General features: G+C 45.6%; 1 protein-coding gene across 2 annotated transcripts in view; it reads left to right on the top strand.

Annotated features, from left to right (window-relative positions):
* efna2a (ephrin-A2a) overlaps positions 1-19909 on the top strand; it is a 124399-nt gene extending 104490 nt beyond the window's left edge. The window contains exons 2-4 of one of the 2 annotated variants that reach the window (XM_042322000.1): positions 7026-7318; positions 11993-12058; positions 17091-19909. In XM_042322000.1, the coding sequence (XP_042177934.1) occupies positions 7026-7318; positions 11993-12058; positions 17091-17218 (487 nt within the window). In that variant the 3' untranslated portion in view covers positions 17219-19909. The remainder of the gene's footprint in view (positions 1-7025; positions 7319-11992; positions 12059-17090) is intronic. The other variant, XM_042322001.1, reaches the window with a different exon arrangement.
* Positions 19910-21312: the final 1403 nt, after the last annotated feature.

Genomic DNA, 21312 nt, shown 5'->3' with positions numbered 1-21312 from the left:
GCCATACTGAAGGTAGAGCATGGTGCAGATAATTATAGCCCACACACAGAGGCACACACACACACACACGTGCAAGCGTACTAGAGGTCGACCGATTATGATTTTTCAACGCCGATACCGATTATTGGAGGACAAAAAAAGGGCTGATACCGATTAATCGGACAATTTTTTTTTTGTAATAATGACAATTATAACAATACTGAATGAACACTTATTTTAACTTAATATGATACATCAATAAAATCAATTTAGCCTCAAATAAATAATGAAACATGTTCAATTTGGTTTAAATAATGCAAAAACAAAGTGTTGGAGAAGAAAGTAAAAGTGCAATATGTGCCATGTAAGAAAGCTAACATTTAAGTTTCTTGCTCAGAACATGAGAACATATGAAAGCTGGTGGTTCCTTGCGTCTTCAATATTCCCAGGTAAGAAGTTTTAGGTTGTAGTTATTATAGGAATTATAGGACTATTTCTCTCTATACCATTTGTATTTCATATACCTTTGACTATTGGATGTTCTTATAGGCACTTTAGTATTGCCAGTGTAACAGTATAGCTTCCGTCCCTCTCCTCGCTCCTACCTGTGCTCGAACCAGGAACACATCGACAACAGCTACCCTCTAAGCAGCGTTACCCATGCAGAGCAAGGGGAACAACTACTCCAAGTCTCAGAGTGAGTGACGTTTGAAACGCTATTAGCGCGCACCCCGTTAACTAGCTAGCCATTTCACATCGGTTACACCAGCCTAATCTCAGGAGTTGATAGGCTTGAAGTCATAAACAGCGCAATGCTTGAAGCATTGCGAAGAGCTGCTGGCAGAACGCATGAAAGTGCTGTTTGAATGAATGCTTACGAGCCTGCTGCTGCCTACCATCGCTCAGTCAGACTGCTCTATCAAATCATAGACTTAGTTATAACATAATAACACACAGAAATACGAGCCTTAGGTCATTAATATGGCCGAATCTGGAAACTATCATTTCGAAAACAAAACATTAATTCTTTCTGTGAAATACGGAACCGTACCGTATTTTATCTAAAGGATGGCATCCCTAAGTCTAAATATTGCTGTTACATTGCACAACGTTCAATGTTATGTCATAATTACGTAAAATTCTGGCAAATTAGTTCGCAATGAGTCAGGCGGCCCAAACTGATGCATATACACTGATTCTGCGTGCAATGAATGCAAGAGAAGGGACACAATTTCACCTCGTTAATATTGCCTGCTAACCTGGATTTCTTTTAGCAAAATATGCAGGTTTAAAAATATATACTTCTGTGTATTGATTTTAAGAAAGGCATTGATGTGTACCTAACCGTAAACGTTGGAGCAACAACAGTCCTTTTTCGCGAATGCGCACCGCATCGATTATATGCAACGCAGGACACGCTAGATAAACTAGTAATATCATCAACCATGTGTAGTTATAACTAGTGATTATGATTGATTGATAGTTTTTTATAAGATAAGTTTAATGATAGCTAGCAACTTACCTTGGCTTCTTACTGCATTCGCGTCTCCTCGTGAGGCAGGTGGTTAGAGCGTTGGACTAGTTAACCGTAAGGTTGCAAAGATTGAATCCCTGAGCTGACAAGGTAAAAATCTGTCGTTCTGCCCCTGAACAAGGCAGTTAACCCACTGTTCCAAGGCCGTCATTGAAAATAAGAATGTGTTCTTTAACTGACTTGCCTAGTGAAATAAAGGTGTAAAAAATAAATGTTCAAAAATCGGCAAAAACGAGGTCCAAAAAATAATTAATCGCCCATTCCGATTAATTCGGTCGACCTCGAAAGTGTATACACACACACCTCTGCTTGTCCAGCTAAAATCTAACATCACAGAGAAAGAGAGCGAGAGAAAGAGAGAGAGTGAAATAAAGGAACTTTAAACAGAGACCTCAATCTCTTTCATCTCCCACTGCACACACACATTGTGTCTGCCCGAGGGGTCCTCACCTCCCCCAAAATCTTCTCCCTCTTATGTTTGTTTTTGTTTTGCCGCGGCGCTTTTTCCTCGGCGTTGGCCGAAAACCAACTGGAGGTTAAGTTTGTGCAAACGCCTCGATAGGAAAATTGCTGTACGCCGAGTTGAAATAACAGCAGAAATTACAGAGAGATGAAGGGAGGGAGAGGGAGAGAGAGTAGAGAGCGGAGGGCTGTCTGTGCGTCTGCCTGACACAAAGAACAATAAACATGTTCCACATGGCGAGAGGTGGGCTCCAGATGCAGGCCGGACCGGAGGACTAAAACGCGGAAATGGCTTCCAGACAGGCCTCAGTGAGAGCACAAAGGGCCATTCTCAACCACCTCCTAGCGCAGCACCCGCTCCTCTCCTGTCTCTCCTGTCTCTCTCCCTCCTAGCATCAACTGTCCAGCTCATTCAGTTGTAAACACAGGGAAACTTCAGTTACATGACTTGTCCCTCGGAAACTCTCCACCAAAATCGCTGATTTTAACATGCTTGCGTTGGACTCGCTCCAGAAAACAAGTGAGGATACTATAAAGCGAGATCCTAGATTGGAAGTTGCTGTGGCCAGGCCAGCTAGGCCTTAGACCAAGACTCCATAGTAATCAGATTACGTGCAGATGAAAAATGGGTTTGAAGTGTTTGTAGTTTTGTATTTTTTTTGGATCCCCATTAGCTGTTGCCAAGGCAGCAGCTACTCTTCCTGGGGTCCAGGAACAATGTCAAGTTATTAAGTCCATTTGTTTGTATTAAGTCAACTTGCCCAGGTCATCGTTAATTGCAGAGTAAATTCCCCTGTTTGCTTTGGGTGTGTGTCAATAATGAAATGGCGGCCGTCTAGGATACCAGTCCTGGCGACCTCCAGACTACGTGTCCCGATAGCCAAAATCTACGCAATGTAAACTAACAGGGTCTGGGTTTTTCTGTTGATCCTTGAATTCCAAGACAAGTGCTACAAACGAATCAACGCTAGGGCTCAATTCCTTAGCAAGCGTCAGGCTTAAGATTCCATACATATTGGTGCAGGCATTAAGGGCATGAAATGTAGCTGTAGGCGGGTATTCTGGGCTGAAACTGAAGAATAATGTCCCCCCTACAAACACACACACACACACACAGCTGGAGTTTTCTGACGGCGGGTCGAGCAGGTGGCACGGAGAACACGTTTTTTCTTTTAGCCGGGTGAGGTGAAATGGCCTGCAGAGAGAAAGAGAGAGAGAGAGGGGAAAGGAATACTGGAAGGGGAAAGATCTGTTCTGTACTGTACCCTCTCTCTCTCTTTCTCTCTCATTCTCTCCACTCCCTTCACCTCATTGGTCCAGTTGACCAGGAAGGTCTGATATGATTGGTCACATCTTCCATGGGTGATGCTGCTGTAAGCTTGAAAGAATTTGGTCACAAAGTTGTCATAACATGTTCAGCTTTAAAGTCAGCAGCTTACAGTATCTTCTTAAGATGGTTTGAAATTCACAATTACCATTTTTTTTATGTTGTCTGTGTCTTTAATCCCTTTCAAGCATGAACTATAATCGCTAAACAATGAAAGTATGGCGCCCCAATTTGCATACCAGTGAAAGTTTCTTTTTAACTACATTTGATTGAAGTATAGACAACAGCATCCTCTTTTTGCACCCCGTGAAGACTTAGGAACTAAGACTAGCGTTCCAAATGACCCATTCTGTCCCGTCAGATGTCCTTGGTTGGTTTTGACATCTTCCCTTTGCTGATGGCTTCTTCCTGTATGCAGGGCTTCAAAAGCAGACAACGTTACGGACAAACATTTAGCCCATGAAGTCATAAAGTGGGGCCGAGTTAAACCACATTGCCGGGGCCTTGCCAAGCCTGACAAGACAGTAAATCAGAGAAGAAGTGGTCTTCGGAAAAAACCACGTAAGAAACCCTGACCGGTTTCAAAGTTCGGCCCTCCTAAATCACCCAGCTATAAACACTTTATAATGCACTTATAAACATTGGGCCTGATTAATTAAGCTCCCACAGGGGGTTGTGGGTGGACAGACAGATTGCGAAGACTATGAAACTCTCTGGAAGCTTTCAAAGTCCAGGAACTTTCAAAGTCCCCTCTGTTTTTTTCGGAGTTTGAAAGCTAAATTGATCAATCACCACCATGTGTTTCTGGTCTCCGAGGAATGGTCCGGGCGGTCTACAAAATGTCCGCCATGCATGTGGCTTGCTTGCCCACGTTGGATTTGAGGGTAGTGAGAATGTGGCAAGAATGCTTTTGGTGTGTGGAAGGGAAGAGGCCGGGCCAGGCGCTAGCGTATGTTTAGAGGCTGTCATAGCCAACCATCAGGGTGGAATCTGTCTCCCCCCCAGACCCACCAATCACCACATGTAGGTGACAGTTGGAGAGGGGCGGGCCAAGACTGCCGTGATTGATTGCAAGACCACAAATAGCTTGCATGCATTAGCTCTCCCTTACATCCACATAAACACACAAACACACACACACACACACACACACATCACACACCCCTGGCTGCCTTGCTATTGATATTTGGATCTGTCCTGATGTTCTTCCACACCTCCCACCTGACTGCCTAACGAGGTCATTTCCACTAACACGTAACACGTCACGGAGCTCAATCAAAGACTGAGCACTGCAGCATTGCCACATCAAACCCTTCCCTCGATTTGCATCCACTGGCCCTTAATGACTGGCAATGGTGCTGGAACGACGGGAAGTGAGGGAGAGGAAGAGAAGGGAGAAGGCAGGGGGGTGGTATTGATCTATCGAGACATAATGCCCTATTTGGATCCTGAAAGCGAGATGGCGATGGCCTCATGCACTCAGGGAAAATAGAAAGAAAATATGCAGAGACGATAGGCGGTATCCATTTAAGACCCCCCCATACATGTTTTGTGGAAAGAGAATTACATCTAATAGACCACAGGTTTACATCCGCAGCGTGGCCTTAGGAGGATTATTACATTCCCTGCGTAGTTACCGCGTAGTTACACGTGAGGATACCGCCGCCTGATTGGCCGAGGGGAGTAATACAGAAGTGCAACCCGTGCACTTTTCGATATCCCCCTAAAAAAAAAAGTAATGCAGTGAGATGAAGGAAGAGGAGTAGTAGATGGAGCGCCCTGTCCCCCTGTTTCCTCGGCCGCTCAGACACACACACACACTAACATAAGCTCTGGCAGTCCATAATTGAAGATGAACCTCGTCAAGACTGGATGAAGTCTCTCAATGCTCTCTCCGCTCGGAGATTACATCAGATGTGAGGGCTGCGCCGACTTAATTCTTATTTAGATTCACTATTTTTCTGTGTGTGGGGGGGGGGATAGAGGAGCCAAGAAGTTAGGAAATGAGGAGAGGAGAGGCTGTTGTGGAGAAGCGGGAGGGTGACTTGTGTTCACAAAATGCATGCCTGTTTCATCGGGGTGTTGATATGATGACCGGAGAACAAAGTGGTATGCGGGAAAGAGAGCCCGGGCAAGCTCACACAGAGAGAAGGGAAGGGGTTGATCTCTGGTCTGGTGCGATAAGCGACTGGGGGCAGGGGGCAGCAGAGGGCGGGGGCAGGAGGGGTAGTGGGGGGGGGTGGAGAAGATCCTTACACTGCAGCTGGATGTGGACCCGGGCCCTTCTGACAACCCCCCAGATTAGCTGTCATCTGATGCCAGGTCTGCCTGAACCCACCACTCCCCCTTCATAACCTCGCACCCCCATCCTGGCTCCCTCTGCCCCGTGCTTTCCTACGCTGAGCCAATGAGCTACAGTCGATCTGGCGGGCTTCCACCAACATGGCTGGTGTTTGTGCTATGGTTTATCGCAACAAGACGCAAAATGGCCTTCCCACCAGAGCCCTGTGAAGGATTACGGGCCTCTTTGAGGATCTCACTCATGGCGCGACTGATAAGGACAGTCGAGGGAGAAGTGACGCTCCGTCCAAGGGGGACTGTTTGGGGGTGACCTATTCGGGGGTCAGCCTGTGAATTTGTGGTCAGTGTGTCAAACCTCTCATATTGGCGTTAGAGTTATGTGTGGCTAATTATGAAACACAACGGCCCGCAATTATGTAGTGCGCACACCAAGATCAAATTTCACACTTAAAGAAACGGTTCCTATCTGTAAACCACCTGTAAAACCATTGAATTTGTGATTATCTATGATTTGTTCATGGCGATTTAGAATAGGCATTAGGTTATGGTCTCAGCATTAACTGCGTTAGGTCTAGGGGCAGGTGTGTCAACAGAGGCAGGAGGCATCAAAGCATTTTTAGACCTCCTCAGTCAGAAAGCCCGTCAAATCACATTCCCGTTATGCTCTTCAGAGTGGAAGAGATCAAATCCGGTTCCACTGGGGGGGGCGCGCGACACACGTCTTGTCACTTAAGCTGCAGCTGTAAAACGGCCAGGGAAAATCCAAGTGGAGGGTGGATATTTGGAATGGGATTGAGCCAGACAGAGGACTGTGACAAGGAGCGAGTGGAGATGGAACCACACAATCATCTTCTGGGCCGTGATTTGAGCCCTTGCGTTTCAGTTAATAGCTATGGCAGGGTTGCCGATATAGCCCCCTGTAAACTCGCACACGGCGCCACTCTCTGGAATTTCGCTATTAAAGGGTCAGATCTGTGGCACCGTGCAGGTGCTCAATTTGTATCGAAATTGCCCAGAGCGGCAAAGTCATTTAGCCAGAGCTGGGCGAGAGACAGGGCCCTGTGAAAGAGCTTAATGAAGCCGGCCTCACTCTGTAAACCCCTGTCAATCTCCAGGCCCTCTTCCCCTCCTGCTCCCGTTCTCCTTCTCTTCCTCGTCCTCCTCGCCTAGCGCCTTCATCCATATAGAATAGTAGCATCATGTTGAGTTATCTTCAGCTGTCTGTATCCGCTGCACAAGTTGGACGAAAACGATCGCCATTGCTGTTCGTTGTGGAGATGTTTTGGGTTCCAGGTCTATTGTAGATCCAAGTCTGTTTTGAGTTGCTTCGGATAAAAAGTGTCAGCGAAATGCCATTCTATTTCTTATCTGTTGTGGTAATTTCTCCTCAGACACACCATACTTGTCCTGTCTCATCCGCAGGTTTCTCCATGGGGAGTACACCGTGGAGGTGGCCATCAATGACTACCTGGACATCTACTGCCCCCACTACGAGGACCCGCTCCCCCTGGAGCGCATGGAGCGTTACATCCTCTTCATGGTCAACTACGACGGCTACACCACCTGCGACCACCGCATGAAGGGATTCAAGCGCTGGGAGTGCAACCGGCCACAGAGCCCCAACGGACCGCTCAAGTTCTCTGAGAAGTTCCAGCTCTTCACCCCCTTCTCACTAGGCTTCGAGTTCCGGCCGGGACACGAGTATTACTATATCTGTAAGTGGAAAAGTTGTCACATGGACGAATGTCACACACACACACACACACACACACACACACACACACACACACACACACACACACACACACACACACACACACACACACACACAGCTGCCTTACAGATACATGCTATTTGAGGTTTCAGGTAGAACTGATTGCCCGGCACGGACACACCTTCTTTGGCTGATCAAGGACTTGATGATTAGGAGAGTCTGGTCTGTAAGTGCTTGACTGGAACAAAGAATGTGCACCCCTGTGTACTGGTCCTTAGCACCAAGATTATGAAGAACCTTGCTTCTTAGCCGATGGGTCACATGGCCTAGTAACATGGATCTAATTGGCTATTAGCTATTGGCTGCATTCAAGTCAGGACCAGTCAGGCTTCTGGTGAAGGATTAACTTCAGCCAATAGAAATCTTTATCAGACCCCATATTGTGACACCCTTTTATTCACCCCCCACACTGGTTATGTCCCCAAGTAAGGTAGAGAAATAAAATATGCAAGTAGAAATGACTTTGGACCCCCCCACTGACCACACAAAACAGACACAGTTGTGACCCATCAAGAATATTCAGCGCTGTCAACCCATCGCTCTTTAGTTATCAGGGAATATCAGGGAATGTCATTTGGGTTGTACATGTTCGTTTTTTGGGTTGTTTGAAGGATGATTTGATCCAATTTGGTGGGAAGCGGGGGAGGAAGCCACAATAGCGGTAGGGGTTTAATTAATAGGCTTTGCGTGGTGGTGTCATTTTTCTGCCATGGATGGGTGCCAAGGCTAGGAACCAACCAGGAACGGGCTGTTCAAACCCACATGTCCTTGTATTTACTAGATAATTGTTAACTGGTATTTATTTGAGGTAATTCAATATAATTGTGAACCAGATGGTTCCAATTTATGGTTCCTTGCGCTAATTGATTGAATGAAAACAAAAAGATAGTTATTGAGGCAAAAGCGATGTCATTGTGCTGTTACAATGTCAATTCCAGGTAAACCACGGACCGTGAACTAAAGCCATAGCCTGTAACTAAACAGGCGCACTGTTACCAATCACAACATTCAGCAGCCAAACCAGAGGGGAGCCCCGGACAAATCGTTTATCTCCGGCTTCCGGTTGACTTGTCCGTCCGCGTGTTTTTTGCCTGACCTGACATCCTTTTGTGTGGCACCCTGGCGCATCCCATCTCCTTCCACCCCTTGATGAAAATGTCAATTTGTCAAATGGCAAGCGAGCTATTAGCTGGGTGCTTAGCTTCACAGGGTGAGATCGGTGCAAGACCAGTTAGCGGCGCCCTCATGCGGAACACCTCAAATTATGCTGATTGGTCAAATCATATTTAGCCGAGGGAACTTGATGGGGGTAATTGTGTCCTTCTGGCTCCGGACCGTGGTCATTACCATTTTTTGGACGTGAGGTGCTGAAAGCCATTAGTGGTGCGGTGGGTTGAAAGCGGCCAGGGTGGCGTGCTCTCCAGACAGGCCTGACACCTTGCCTACTGGACGCTCCACGCCCACTTCACTTTCAAGGTCGCGGCGCGCACGCCGCTTCCCATTTCCCCTCCGTCGGAGCCGTCCCCCCGTGGTCCATTCCATTCCCGGTGCGGTGTGTCCATGAGCATGACAGGACAGGCGTGGGTTTGCCAGGGTGCGTCTGTCCCCGTTTTGCTAATGGCCCTGTGAAAGGTGTCCTTTGGTCTGATGAAAAGGCCCCCTGCTGGGCACAGGCAGGGAAAAGGCTCAGAGCGGCATGCCGGATGCATTAATGAGGCAATTTCTGTTCCTTTTTTGTTTTGTTTTCTCCCCTCCCCTCTGTCTGTGCCCCCTCTCGCTCCTTCTAGTTCATCTTTTCCCTTGGTTTTTCCAAAAGAGGAAAAACTTTAGAACCTAAAAAAAATACAGTGAATTTCAGGGTTGGGTGTAAGATGAGGACTTTTCATGTTATATTAATAAAACTCAAGAACTGGGTTGCTCTAATTCTCTCTGTGTGTGCCCTTGTGTTGCTAGGGGGATGCCACTTAGCCCACAGGAGAAAAGGTGACACCGCCTTGTGATGCTAAATCCTGTGGCGGACCGAACGGCTAGAAAGACAGGCACACGACAGACAGCACTTCTAAGATTGATTCGGCACACAGCACATGACTCGTGTGTGATGTGAAGGGAGATGAGGAGAGATCAGGATCATTTTAAAGCACAGTGCTACTCAGCAGCTCATCATTTCTAGCTGTTCACTGCCATCTGTTGTTGGTAATGCCCAACTTAAATCACAAAGACAAGAAATTTTGCGTTATAAGAGTATAATTATTTGTATTTGCCACTATGATATGACACACCCAAACTGTACAATATGGTATTGTATATTTTTTACTTTATATATTTAAAATATTAAAAAATATAATGTTTTTAGAAAGCTTTTCATGACGACATTTCTAAGAAGTGGAAGTGTGTGTACAGTACTGTAGCCTGCCAGACTATAAATCCATAACTCGCAGGGACCAGTTGTGACAGTATTTCGACAGCACCCCTGTGTGACAAGATCAGGGCCGGGGACCACATATAGGGCGGCTCTATACCTCAACCCAGCCCCCCTGGCCCGTCACTCACTGCAATGTGTATGGATGCCGCCCCTCCAACATATGGTATATATTTCAATGCTTATTATCCTCTGGGTGATGGAAAGGTATTTAGGCTGAGGGAAAAGAGTGGAAGGGGGGGGGGAGGTGCTACAATGTCTAAACATCCCCCTCCTAACCAGTGGGGCGTCCCTCGACTTATTATACTCTGCGGGATGTTGTCACTTCTGGAATGGAGGAGTGGAGGGGAGACAGAGGACTGGCAACAAAAAGAAAAGCCAGTTCAAAGTTAGCATTCAGTGTCTGATGATTCTTCCCCGTCCTGAGCTGTTTTTAATGTACTCCGCCCCGTAGCTCCTAGCCAGGCCCCGCATTGTGTGGCCCTTTGTCCCCAACAGCAGCCGAGGCTGGGAAGCAGTTTGCCCCGCCATTCAGCACTCCTTTTTTTCTCCCCTCCCTTAGAAAATGATTTGGCTACTACCAATATTGTAGCTGTCATGGCCCCTGGAGTGTTAGGGCAAAGGGGGATGCTTGAGAAGTCGGGTGTGGGGAGTTACCGGGGTAAAAGGGGGCTTAGTTTGGTTATCTGTGAACAAAGGGGCACGTCCATCACCCCTAATGTGACCTCCCTACCCCCAACTCCCAGACGTGATGGGTTAGTGGTGGCACAGAGCCCTATCAGGCAGTGGTTTTGGAGAATTCTATGCTTCTGCATCTCCATACGCACACACACACACACACACACACACACACACACACAGAGTTGTGACTGCTCAGTCACTGCCACCACCAATAACAATGCCCACCCCATGTGCACTCGTGCAAATACCAAATACACACACTCAAACGCAAACCCAAAGAAAACACACACACACACCCCACACCCCAACTAGAAACACGCACATAGACACACATGTAAATGGAAGTCTCAAGTTAGGTTAGAAGAATAATGTTTAGAGAGAGGAATAAGTGACAGATGCCTTTGCATTTATGCACTATATGTGTTTTGTGGATGTGTGCTATGTCAGTGTGTTGTTTGTGTGTCTTTAGTTGGCTTCATGTTATTCTGTCTAGACTATAATCTATGTGCAGCATTCCGGGCATTTACCCCACCAAATACGGAGCCATTTTAAAAGACCAATTACCAAAAATGCTGTTGCAGGAGAGTGGCCATTTTGGTGCCTGATATTTGTTTTTAATGGCAACAAAAATCGGTGTTCTTTTTTTTGGGATTCCCGAGAGACAAAATGAAACATAATTTGCCATGGTTAAATTAGGAAAGTACTGTTTTCAATTTTGGTCACAAAAGACTACACTTTTGACAGAAAAAAATGCATTTTCAAGGTTAATTAAGAATGCAGCACTACGCCCAAAGTCTCTTTCTGCTTCTCTCACTGGTTCTTTCTAGTGATGCTATTAGCATATCAGTGGTTGCATGGAGTTGTTGTTTTCCCTCACTGAGCCATATGTTGTGTGAGTACACTGAGACACTTGGATCGTGGAGTCGTGGAGTTTTGTTCTTTAGCACTCCCATTCACAGTAACAGCCTGCTAAGGGATTAGCGAGCCACGCTAACGTCTCTGCACACACAGCACCTGGTCACTGAGGCCTTCCGAGTTCCAACTCTGGTGGCAATGTCAGAGGGACAGGGTCACACAAGAAGACGGGTCAAAAACTCCTCAGGTGTGACAAACTTGACTTCTGGCCCCCAAATTCTACTACCAAGATGGCCGCCGTTTTTCACAGGCTATCATCCACAATTGCACCCTGGCCCTCAGCTGGGTTGCTTTTAAAATAGGGTTGGATGCATTTGCGGGGAGATTGAAAGTTGACTGAAATGAGTGCCTGATGGATCACCTCTGTGAAATCTCGGCCCATTGAGGGTGGACATTTCAGTTATAGCCCTCTAATGGAACATACGTACCATCTGTCCCAGCCAGTGTAGTTTGAGCTATTTTCTCTGAGATCTGACAAGAAAAATGCTGCTGAATGTGTTATTCATTAACAAACATGTGCTTGTGTGTATTTCTCGTTCTCTCTTTCTTTCTTTCTTTCTCTCTCTCTCTATCTCTCTCTCTCTCTCTCTCTCGTTCCAGCGTCTCCACACCCTAACCTTGTCGGTAAACCCTGCTTGAAGTTGAAAGTCTATGTCAAGCCCACAAGTGAGTCTTTTTTTTCTCTCTATCCAGTCTTCAGGGAATGTCGTGTGAAATTGCTTACACTCAAGTTTGGTAACACTAGCCTTCCTTCAGAATAAAAACCTTACATTTGTAACTTTGCCGATAACTTTGCCGCGTTAACAATGGGCCTAGTCAGCAAACGAGACAGTAACATATTATATGAGGTTGTAGAGCTCTCCATCACACCCATCTCGTGCATTAAATTGTTCTATGGGCATCCACAAGTATTAATGTCTACAAATAAATTGACGGGTTCATTTATCACACAGATGGTTCAAAGTTTTACCAAACAGGCAAGGCAATTGTCTTAGTTCAGTTTTCCTACAACACTCTCCGAGCACTTGGAGAGCACTCCACTATGAAATGTGCACCAGTTCAAATCAACCAATCAGGCGAAAAAGAGGAGCTCCTGTGATGCAACTTTTGGCACGTGCATCTCGCTGTCTACAGCCTGGTGACGTTAGTTAATATCCGGCGAGCAGCTAGCTATGGCACGGTTGTTTCCATCCGGAATATTAACGAGGCGACCACCCCCATTTTATAATCCTCCTCCACATTTACTGGATTGTTGACCAGAATGTGGGGTGTTTAGTTGTAGGTGTTTCTTTTCAATCAAATCCAATCCGATTGTATTTGTCACATGCGCCGAATACAACAGGTGTAGGTAGACCTCACAATGAAGTGGTTACTTACAAGCCCTTAACTAACAATGTAGTTTTGAGTAAAAATCTTTACAACAAAAAAAGTATTTACTAAAAAAACTGAAGTAAACAATAAAAATACATTTTTTTAAAACAACAGATAATTAAAGAGCAACAGTAAAATAACAGTAACGAGGCTATATACAGGGGTGCAGGGGCACAGGTTAGTCGAGGTAACTGAGGTACATATGTACATGTAGGTAGAGTTAAAGTGACAATGCATAGATTATAAAAAGAGAGTAGCAGCAGTGTAAAAAGTCAGGATGCTCTCGATGGTGCAGAGGTCGAACTTTTTGAGGATCTGAGGACCCATGCCAAATCTTTTCAGTCTCCTGAGGGGGAATAGGCGTTGTCGTGCCCTCTTCACGACTATCTTTTTGTGTTTGGACCATGACAGTTCATTGGTGATGTGGACACCAAGGAACTTGAAGCTCTCAACCTGCTCACTACAGTCCCGTCGATGAGAATGGGGGCATGCTCGGCCCTCCTCTTCCTGTAGTCCATGATCATATCCTTTGTCTTGATCACGTTGAGGGAGAGGTTGTTGTCCTTGCACCACATTGCCAGATCTCTGACCTCCTCCCTATAGGCTGTCTCATCGTTGTCGGTGATCAGGCCTACCACTGTTGTGTCATCAGCAAACTTAATAACTTAATGTGTTGAAGTCATGCTTGTCCATGCAGTCATGGGTGAACAGGGAGTATAGGAGGGGACTGAGCACGCACCCCTGATGGGCCCTGTGTTGAGGATCAGAGTGGCAGATGATGGTCTACTTGAAACATGTTGGTATTACAGACTCGGTCAGGGACAGGTTGAAAATGTCAGTAAAGACACTTGCCAGCTAGTCAGCGCATGCTCGGAGTACATGTCCGGGTAATCTGTCTGGTCCTGCGGCCTTGTGAATGTTAACCTGTTTAAAGGTCTTACTCACATCGGCTACTGAGTGTGTGATCGCACAGTCGTCCGGGAACAGCTGGTGCTTTCATGCATGCTTCAGTGTTGCTTGCCTCGAAGCACGCACAAAAGTCATTTAGCTCGTCTGGTAGGCCCGTGTCACTGGGCAGCTGGCGGCTACGTTAGGTTATAAAATGTGTAAACTGTCATGCAATTGTTTTCTCAGCAGTCCCACAAATCTCTCATTCTGAGCCCATATTAACCCAGGGAAGGAAGACAAACAGAACCTAAAGTAGCAGGCGTAAAAGATACATCAGAGCGGGACATTCTGGTCCTGACAGGAGAGAAAAAACTGTCGGGGGAGGTTCTCTTCTGCACTCTTCAGCCAATCCAGTAAGTGTGGAGGAGGAGTTAAGATGGTGTCGCCTTGTTTACGTTCAAAAGAGGAAGTCTCGTCACAGGCTCTCTTCCATTTCCCCTGAAAACTGGATAAATCCGGTTGTTAGTGACCCCGCTGAGGGTGGTCGGAGCCTAACCTGCAAAGCCCTCTGCTTCTTGATTGATAAGGGTAAACCTTCGCCGTCTCTGTCTTTGCTCAGCACACTATCATCCAGACTCCTGTTCAGAACTGCTTAGGATCCCAGTTAAGCACGCGCGCACACACACACACACACACACACACACACACACACACACACACACACACACACACACACACACACACACACACACACACACACACACACACACACACACTGCAGTCAGAGGTACATGCTGCTGCCCTCTGGGCACAGTCTGGTGGACATAATTCATCTGACAAGGTCAAGATAACAATCCAAACGCTGACATCCGCCTAGTCATCATTCGTCCGAAGCTTGATGCTGTGGCGTCCCATAGGGATCTGTTTTGGGGTTTTACAAGTCACAGCAGCGGCAGGCACCGGAGCAGGTATTAGCCATTTAAAAATGGGGTTTAAAGTTGACTTAACCTCAGACCAGCTTTATGTGCGAGGTGACGTTCTCCAGTGCTCTTTTAAAACGACAACTTAATGTAGTAGAGCTCCGCAGGTTGCACTGTAGTGTTATACACGTAAAAAAATGTTCCTATGTTGCAAAACCATCCGGGTCATTACGGAGGAATTATGAAGCACCCACAAAAGGTACAGCATTTTTCCCGGGCTCATACACTGTTGTGGACCTATGCCTTTCCATAAGCATTGTTGTCGAGATTTGAATGGAGAGGTTTCTTTACCAACTGTTTGTTTATCAAGTCGCTTTTTAAAGGCGGCAGAGACATGGCCAGTTAGAGCCCAAAGAAAGAGTGGTCCGCTTGCAAGACGTACGTTCTTTCGGCTCACAGAAGGCATTCATTCGTTTCAAGCTATTTGTACAAAGCCTATGGAGAATGAAAGGTATTAAACTCCCTTCACAGCTCAGACTACTGTGTCAATATTTGGAACGGTGTTATTTGCAGTAATATCCCTGAGCTCTAGTTTGGTGATTTTCATTTGGAATTTAACCCGACTGGGTGTGCTATTCCATTATCTCTGTATAATTGTGAATAAACATGTTAGAGATGATCAATTTCACAGGGCAGTTAAAACAATTATATGTAAATTGAAAGTCATACAGTTTGTCTATTACGGAGTGTTTCAATTGTCAGTTTCCTTTGGTGCTACGGCATATTAGCATGACAGCATTTTTGCCTACTTTTTCCCTCCCTGTGCAGTATAGTATAATTAAGATATATTGTTTGAACGGATGGAATTCAATTGTATATGGTAAGTAAAAGTCATAGTTAATATTAATGCTATAGGCACAATCCAGTTACCTCAACATTTATAATAGTACACTTTTCAAAAACGACAAAGAATACTGTAGTTTGTAACCAAACAATAGCTGATGATTGATTGCTATTTTGCTTTGTTTTTACCAGCGTGTTTCACAGTCAAATGAACTGATTTGTTTCTCTTAGTCGTTTTTGAAACGACTGTTCAGTCACCCGTCAGGTCACGGACGTTAGACATCAACAAATGTTCACGTATCCCTCGACAGTTAGCAATCCCACAAGTCCATTTACAGTATATTCACCAGGGGTGTAACCAGAAATTAATTGGTGGTTGGGCCTGCAGGAATTTGGATGGGCCAATGATTGGATGGGCCTGGCAGGGCCTAGCTCCCCAGCTGGGGGGCCTGCGTCCACCCAGGCCCACCCATACCTATGCCCCTGATCTACACTAACAGTATCCCTGAAAGCCATTTGATGCTATGACTGAGGATTGCTCTTGCAAGCTCTGGCTCTTTCTTAAAACAAAAGCTTGTCCGCACAAATAATATGCACCACTCTCGCTATTTGAATATCTCGAGGAGAAACGCATTTAATTGATACTATGGTTTAAATCAGGATTTACGGGTGGATTTCGGGTGTGGATTCGCTCTGAAGTTGGGAATTGCATTTCCATAGGCCCGAACGGATCCTGTGTGGATTGGAGATTGTGAAATATATATGTGCATATTTACAATTGCAGTATGGCGGAGAATGCGGGGACCTGTCTGTTTAAGGCCTTTATTATCCAAAACAACCTGGCCTAGCCTCACGCCAGCCTCGGCCCAAACCATTACCATAATTCCTCTCCCTAAGTCTGGTGTGGCTGTTTATTTTCCATCTGCTCTGAGAGGGTAAAATCCCTAATCTTGTTTGGGAGACGGGGGTTAACCTTGTTTTTTCCCCCAGAAACCCCCCTTTTTAATGTATTTTGGCGGAATGGAAACAGCCTACTCTTTAATATTTAGTCAAGGCATCCAAAATCAGAAAGCTATTAAAGTCATGTTAAATAGACCTGCTCAAGGGAGAGAGAGCCGAGGTGTTGTAGCTCACGTTTCATACGCCTGTACGTAGTACATTTGAGGACACTGTCAGCCTCACGCCTCAACTCTCCTTGAGTCAATCCTCTATTGTCAAGCCTCGACCTCAGATGTCCTAAAATGTGCACCATATGCCAAAGCAGTGTTTAGGCCCCACGCATTGTTTGATTGGCTCCATCAGTGTGACTCGTGTCTTCAAGACGAGGCTCCCAACGGAGACCTGTCAACAACACGTAGAGCGTCTCACTCTGCTCCTGCATGCCAACTGTGGAGATGACAGTCAACGTGAGAGGTGTAAACAACATTACAGTTGTATGTATGACTATTGACAGAGCATATCTGGGTCACAGGGAAGAAAATAACCAAAAGGCATCAATGTATGCTTTTCCCAGCGATTTGACACAGCCCAGAGACAGCCAGATTGAAACTGCACAAGGATTTGACTGTATTAGAATGGAACCTGTTTGAAGCATAACCACTCTTTTTCTCTCCCTCTCTCTCTCTCTCTCTCTCTCTCTCTCTCTCCTCCCCCCTCTTTTTCTCTTTCTCTATCAGATGACTCGGTGTATGAGTCCCCGGAGCCCTTCCTGACAGACGACAGCACCGGTGGCTGTTGCATGGCCGCCCCTTGCCTCTCCCTTATGCTAGCAATGCTGCTCACGCTACTCCTTTCCTGCTCATAGCATCCTGGGCCCGCAGGCCGTACCCCCATTAAACAGCCCCCCACTAGAATCCCTCCACCCCCAGCCCCAATCGACTTCCCCTCAAATCTGCCACCTCTGACCCCCTATAAAGGGAGAAAGTGACACGACTCCTCCCCATCTCCCGTCCTCTCCTTCTCCCATACTGGTCCACTTTCCTCCACCTCTCGACAGGCACCACCTGGACACCGTAAACTCATACTGCCCCTCCCTCCCTCCCCCACCCACCCAGAACCCTCCTCCCTCCAACTCCTCAGCGGAACCCCTGCTTCATGACCACTGGCCTCTGACCCTCAGCACACAGCTCAAGTCCAGTGGGCGATTAAAGGGAGTATTCCTGGGACCAGGAAGGAGTCCCTTAAAGACCTTACAAAAACAGCCTCCCAGCTACCGAGGAGCGCTGGGATGTGCAGGAAGTGGAGGGGGTGGGTTTGAAATGAACTAAAAGGAGGACGAACTCCTCTCCCACCCTTTCTTGATTGCAGATGGATCGACAGTGACCGTTGTCGTCGACAGCGACGTCTTCTCCACTTAAGGACCCTCTCGTGTTCATCTTCGGACTGTTTGCGTTTCTCTATGAGTCTTTGTGCTTTGATAATGCCCAATAGTGTCCCACCTGTACATGTTCATTCTGTTACAGTGTATTATATCGTAGTATCTTTCTTTGACTCCTGCAGCGATAGATCACAGCTGAACCGTCTTTCTTTCTCTCTCTATCTCTCTTCTTCTCTTCTTTCCTCTCTTCTCGTGTGTCTCTGACCAGTCTCTAATATCCTGGCAATTTCTAGCAGTAGCAATCCAGAGTAGATAAGGACCTTTTCTGTAAATCTGCCAAAGACACTTGTTGAAATTTTATACGAGGGGGGGGGGCAGGGGTGTGGGATGGCGGCGCTGTGGCTATCCAACGAGGTCGTAAGCAGCCATAGAGCTCTGTGTAGACCCTCCGAATCATGCCATGGGGGTCCTATCACGGACGTTTGACGTTTGCCATGAGTCTTGTCCTGGTGGCAGAACTGAGCGATTTCCTCTTAGATAGGCCAGCTGCAAAGTCAAAATTGGCTGTATTGTACAAATTCAAACTAAAATGCAGTTTAAAGTTAGGATTAGGGATTAGTGTTAGCAGTGTGGGTAAGGTTAGAGTTAGGTTTAAAATCTGATTTTATGACTTTGTGGCTGTGCCAGCTAGTGTCCACTCTGCAGAGCTGCCTCAAGTACAAGATTCATGCCCGAAAAGCGCTAACCTGCTTACGGACAGGGCAGTGTAGATTTTTTTTAAAGAATGTTCCTTAAGAAAACAAACAAATGAACCGTTTCAAAAATTGCCTTTTTTCCACTGGTGCTGAATTCAAAACGAGTCTCCGTCTCAAGCTGCGGTGCTGAGTAGAAGTGGGACATCCTGTAGTGGTGAAGTGTTTTGTGAATTTCAGGTTTTGCTTTTTGTTTCCCCATCCTTCCTTCCTCTCATTCTCCCACGTTTTCTTCTCTAGCATTCTCTCTAGCCCTTCTCTCTGTCTCTCTCATGCTCTGAATGTGAGTTTTCACCGCGTGACGTTTTTTTTGCTGTGTGACACATGCCCATTGCTATGTCAGGTCCCCTTGTCTCAGTCCCACTACTACGGCTGTGGGCCGCTGGGACTTTTCCCGAGAGATTGAGATAATGGACAATGTGAACTCCCCATGCACTGTGCAACCTAAGGGACCCGGGCCTCCATGGACAGCAATGGGGAAATGGATGGCCCCCAAAATACTAGGAGTTTGGAATCTCAGTAGCACTTTCGCTCACAAAATGGACTCTTCTGTTTCATGAAGAAGAAAGAAATGAGAAGAAAAGACGGGGACCGAAGTGTATGTATGAGGAGCACTTTGTGGCTTTGTGATAGAACGCTCCTCATGATCATGACGTTACACAGAGAGCTGGCCTACAACATCCGCAGAAACTCAGAAATAAACAACCATTTTTTTAAAAAGTTCGCTAAATACAACTTTTATATTTTACTTTATTCCATGTTATTTTTTACTTTACTTTTCAAAAAAGCAGCAGAAATTATTCATATGTGATATGAAATTATAATGTAGACCCTTGAATTACTAGATCAATGATGGGACAGTCTCTGCAGTCAAACAAGTCTAGAGAAGTCAGCCATTTGCTATTGCTGTTGTTGTTTTCCTGCTTGTATCACAATGCATTCTGGTACTTGTAGTCCTGTAATCATTATTTTTAAAGGTGAAGAACATGGTGTGGTTATCAGATCAATTCCTTTTTTAGTTGGTTTAAATGTGGATGAAACCTGTTTTGATTTCATATGAAATGTTCTTGTTTTGGCATAGGAAAGTTATGGGGGGGAAATGGAAAAAAACACAAATAAAGCTTTTTTGTCTGTAGCGAAAATAGCTCTGGTTTACAGTGTGACCTGTCTATACTGTAGGCTACAGAGTGAATACATCATCAGAGTATTCAGAACTGCTGTTTCAATCAAACATGAGCTCTCAGCCACTGTTTCGAGCGTCTTTACCTAAAGTAAATTGCAGTCTAATGTTGATAAGCTGTTTTGTAGTTTAAAAGGATGTCTGCATATATTCTTTGAAAAGATTTCTTGTTTTTTGTACATTTTGTTAATGGTTGCTTGTCAAAAAAAACAACATTAAAACAGTTCATGCATTTAAGAAATTGAACTTGTTAGAAAGCTGGGGTGGTTTAACATGGTCAAATCTAAGGATCGTCTCTCAAGATTTTCCAAAAGGTAATCAATTTGATGGATTTGCCACTTCTGACAATTCTCTTCCCTGTGATGCATGCCTAGCATAAAACCTATTTTAATCAAAGAACAGACTTTCAGACCTGTGCTGATTGAATTCTAGTGAGTGTTCAGAGGGAAGATCATTTCAGAAATGTATCAATCAGTGTTTGATAATTTCACAACAAATAAAGCTTCCACTAAAAGTGGCCTCTTTGATTTTGGCTTTAAAACCATGAGCTTATCGCTCGATTCTGTCCGTGTCGCTACCTCACCACTTCCCAAAGAGCTGCTCTGACTGGTGTGAGATTGACTCATCTCACTCACACAAAAAAACTAGAGAGAACTTTTCTATATCTCATGAAATCAGATGTCCCAGAGGATTATGCAAAAGGCCTAGGGGTGGATTAGAGAATGATCAATACTTTGCCATGATACCAGTTCCCTCAAATGATACAAGTTTCTACAGTTCTGATACAGGCTCCCTTAAAGTATAACAACTATTATGTGCAATAATATAATACAAGAAAATAGTAAATGAAATTCGAGCAGAGACACAATACTTAATTATACCTAAAAACCTAAAATACACAGCACTGGTTCCTCCCTCCATGTTGATCTGAACCATTTCTGTTCTTTCAGAAGAGATGGGGGGGGGGTTGTTAGAAAAGATGGTGGAGTCGTGTTCAGGAAATGGGGTTTGATAGCAGTGAATGCTGCAGGTACCTCATGCTGAGGCAAAAACTGGTAACCTGGGGAGACTGATAAAGAGGAGATGGTATAATTGAGGGTGCATTGGGATGGGTTTCTCTCCACCCATTTCCCTTGTTTTCTATTTTTCCCCCACACCATCCCCCGTTGGAGATTCAGCTGGGTGTCTCTCACTGCTATTTGTTTGCTGAAGCATACTGTGCTTTGTACTTTCAATACATCGCAGGCAGTCATATCTGCATTGACCATCTCCGATGGACCCACTACCCCTTGTGCAGCCACATCCGACCACCTGTAGACGTATTGAAGACATCTCATCTGGGGTTCGGTGAGAATATGATTTCCTATAATGACCGTTACATGAGTCCTAGATTTTTCTCTGTCCCCGAGACATGCACGCCTATGACTCACGCAAATGTTTGAGTTACGAACACAAAGTTCAAGTTTGGATTCAGCCCTTTGGGCCTGTAGCTTTCAGATGGAACTCCTGTAATCACAACTGTAATCACAGATGGATGATATTAACCCAGTTTTTAAGGACTAATGGAGCAATCTCAATGGCCCTCTGCTGTCTCTGGTTATTGCAGTAATGGTAATGGGCTAGCACAACTGTTTCACGGGCCTCTCATC

Source organism: Oncorhynchus tshawytscha, linkage group LG05 (genome assembly GCF_018296145.1).
Source record: "Oncorhynchus tshawytscha isolate Ot180627B linkage group LG05, Otsh_v2.0, whole genome shotgun sequence".
Classification (NCBI taxonomy): domain Eukaryota; kingdom Metazoa; phylum Chordata; class Actinopteri; order Salmoniformes; family Salmonidae; genus Oncorhynchus; species Oncorhynchus tshawytscha.
Note: the sequence above shows the minus strand (reverse complement) of the source record. Positions and strands in the feature narration are given on the sequence as shown.